At 38.1% G+C, this 3,253-nt stretch overlaps 2 protein-coding genes across 2 annotated transcripts in view; one reads left to right on the top strand and one right to left on the bottom strand.

The window, feature by feature from the left end:
* LOC109151422 (pathogenesis-related protein 1C-like) overlaps positions 1–18 on the top strand; it is a 1,132-nt gene extending 1,114 nt beyond the window's left edge. The window contains exon 1 of the mRNA XM_019299429.1: positions 1–18. This exon is cut by the window's left edge and continues 1,114 nt beyond it. The gene's annotated coding sequence lies outside the window, so the exon portion shown is untranslated.
* Positions 19–834: 816 nt separating this feature from the next.
* Positions 835–2,996, bottom strand: LOC109151408 (protein ALUMINUM SENSITIVE 3). The gene is made up of 3 exons (XM_019299428.1): positions 2,586–2,996; positions 1,507–1,752; positions 835–1,297 (listed from the first exon to the last, which is right to left on the bottom strand). The coding sequence occupies exons 1-3, from the start codon at positions 2,823–2,825 to the stop codon at positions 983–985; spliced, it is 801 nt and encodes a 266-aa protein (XP_019154973.1). The 5' UTR covers positions 2,826–2,996; the 3' UTR covers positions 835–982.
* Between the last annotated feature and the right edge of the window lie 257 nt (positions 2,997–3,253).

Raw genomic sequence — 3,253 nt, 5'->3', positions numbered from 1 at the left:
GGCATCACTCACTCAAGCAAGGACAGAGCCAAAGGGGCAGGGGTAGCTGCCCCTCACCCCACCCCCACCCACCCCCATATATAATTTTTGTATGTATATATGTATATATAGTATAGGTCACATATATAGTACAGGTTTTAATATTAGTATAAACAAACTATTAAATGTCAATAAGAAATGAGTTAGTGTTTGGTAATAATAAAGGTTAAGGGTTTGAATCTTTTGGCATCAAACATAATTTTACAGTTTTTTTATTCCTATGTTTGAATATTTTTATAAAGTTTTGATGTATTTTATTTTTCGCCCATATCCAATAATATTTACAACTATATTCCTTAAGTAATTTATTTATTTATTTTAATTATCTCTTTTGTTTTAATGTTTCGCCTTTACTGGAAAAAAATTTCTGAATCCGTCCGTACTTCTTTCCCCCTCAACCGAATTTTGGCTCCGTCCTTGCGCTCAAGAAGAAGAAGACTCCATCTCTATCCTACAAAAATAGCCATACAAGCATGTACAAACTATTCTACAAAATATACACAAGAGATATACACACTGATCTGTCACTATCTTTGACATTTTTTATACAAATCGCTTATTTCTTTACTTTATTTCCGGTGAATCCACCAACTTTCTGGTTGTGTTGGACCTCCGTGAACTTCCCAAAAGTCCTAAAACCAACAAGTACATTTGTGTACTGCAACAATCAGAAAGGTGTCTATGTTCTCTGTTCCTATTATCCTAAGGGGAATATTATTGGTAAAAACCCCCTGGCCTGAACCCTTTCTAAGGATATCAGAACCATCTGTTTTTGTCAATGTAATTTGAAGACAATTGTAACAACAATATATCTATATATATATACACACATTGTCAAACACAAACCAAACCCATCTTTGTTCTTTGATTGCTAATCATACAACTCACAATGCCACCAAGATGTCATAGAACAATATTCGCCAAATTATGCAGGTATGAATGGTTAATCAGAAGAAAAAACCTTTGTTTCGAGCTGATATGCTTTGGTGAAGAACGACGGCCAAGAGAGGTAAGTCGAGAGAATGCTGCTGACGGTTGAAGCCCCGATAAGCATATTCATGACAACAATCTGAAGTTGAATGGCCTCCAATGGAGAAGCCCCTCCCATTATAAGCCCTGTCATTGCGCCCGGGAGGGATATAAGCCCAACTGTCTTCGCATTGTCCAGGACAGGAGAAAGTGCTAAAACTAGCGCCCTCTTCACTTGCTGAACCGTCGCCTGCCTAGGCGTAGCGCCTAAAGCTAACGCAGTTTCTACCTAGCAACATAAAAGGATATTTCAGAACCAGAAATCACACAAAATTGAAACCTAAAGATACAAATTTGTTACGTTTGGCAGAACTTATAGTTTATTTTAAGCTACAAATAAGCTATAAGCTCTGTTTGGTACTAAAAAACTTTCAGCTTTAAGCTAGCTTATAAGCTAGATATGCCAAACAGAGCCAAAACGAGTGCAGGTTTAAATACCAAGGCCATTTGGATTTTGATGTCATCGCGAAGCTTTTTCATTGTAACACCCGTGACAGTCATGGCATTCCCAACCATCATCCCCGCAACCGGGATTATGTACCGGGGAGTGAAAGGGAAGACGTTCAAGATCACCAACAAAAACATTGTCATCGCGGTTCCAGCCAAGATGGACACCCCAGCAACATACTTCCCTCGCGGCACATGCTTCGCTCGTTGACCTGCTGTATATCCCGCCACTGATACCTGCAAAACAACAACAAATTAAACAATATAACACTATGCCCCCCAAGTATTCAAAGCCTTGTTGGTTCTTAATCATAGAGCCTAAACAATTTAGCTCTGACGTTCATAAATTAATCCAAGTAAACGGGGTGACATAATAAACTATCATTTGTCTTAATAACTTAGTCAATACTTCTTAAACTACCATTTATTTCTCAATGGCTTTAATTGGTCATGATTTAAACTATGTTATATTTCTCAATAACTTCTAGTGACAAGTCATCCGTAACTGCTCGAGAAAGAGAAGATTTAGTACGGAAGTACCAGCAAGTTTTGAAAAACATAAACATGATTTTCAAGAACATAAAAAAAAAAAACATATATTTAGTAAAGTCAACGTCGGAGGTTATGCAGGAAAAGAAGAAAAACATAAACATAAAGCAGAGGAAGAATCTGGTGTTCTGACAAAAAATAACATGATTATCAAGAGCATAATAAGGCTAATAAGAGAGCTTATAGTCCACCAAGAATGCTGAAACTGACAAGCAAACAAGTATAGAATCACAAATGACTGTAACCATTGATCAAAGAGGAGGGAGAAATTAAAATCGGTCACATGATTACAAGTTCGACTCAGCTATGAGCAACCCTCACGTGTTGCCGTAGTCGTTGAGATTCAAACTCCATGACCTTTGGTATGGCTCTGATACCAAATTGAAGCATATGCTCCATCTCAATTAAAAGCTTAAAGCTGATAGTTGGATTGCACATTCCTTCTTAAAAGGAGAAAGGAAGCAAATTTATCTTTAAAAGAAGTTTTTTTTTTTTCTTGAAGATGGAAGTGGAAAGTGTACCATGAAAAGATAAGCAAGAAGTATCCAAAGAACGTTGTCCTGGCTGAAAATGAACTGAAGAACAAAGCCAATGATTGAGAGCTGAAGAAAAGCTCTGAAAATAGAAAACGCCATTTCTCGTTCCAGCCCCAATCTCTGAAAGTAGGACAAGGCCACCGCCATGGCGACCACCGCCAGCGCCGCCACCGGCTTCAACATACCCTTCAAGAACTCCTTCAACCACTCCCAATCCCAATCCATCGCGCCTCCAATACTGCACCGAATCTCAGTTCCAGAAGTAGGAATTATGAAGTCAAGAGAATAAGAATTCAGAAGCCAAGCTAAGGGATGATGAATAATTCAAGAAAGAGTCTAAAAATGAAAATGGTTTAGCGGAGAGAAAAGTGTCAGAGTGTAGTGGGTACATATACATGCGCGCTATAGGAGGTCTTAAATTTTTTTCTCTTTTTCTTTTTTTTTTTTTTAAAAAAAAAAATAATTCAGAAAAGACCTTCCCCTGATGAGAATTGGCATGTAAGAATTTCCAAGGCTGGGAGAATTTATGGTGGGGTAAGGATATCGTGGCAAATTGGTACAAAGGGGAGAGAATATAAACAAAAAAAGAAAGCAATAGGACGTACGTACGCCCACATACGGGATTACGAGATGGGCGTATGGCCCCATCTTTT

The sequence above is a fragment of the Ipomoea nil genome, unplaced genomic scaffold (genome assembly GCF_001879475.1).
Source record: "Ipomoea nil cultivar Tokyo-kokei standard unplaced genomic scaffold, Asagao_1.1 scaffold0268, whole genome shotgun sequence".
Classification (NCBI taxonomy): Eukaryota; Viridiplantae; Streptophyta; class Magnoliopsida; order Solanales; family Convolvulaceae; genus Ipomoea; species Ipomoea nil.
This window is presented reverse-complemented; position numbering and strand designations above follow the sequence as displayed.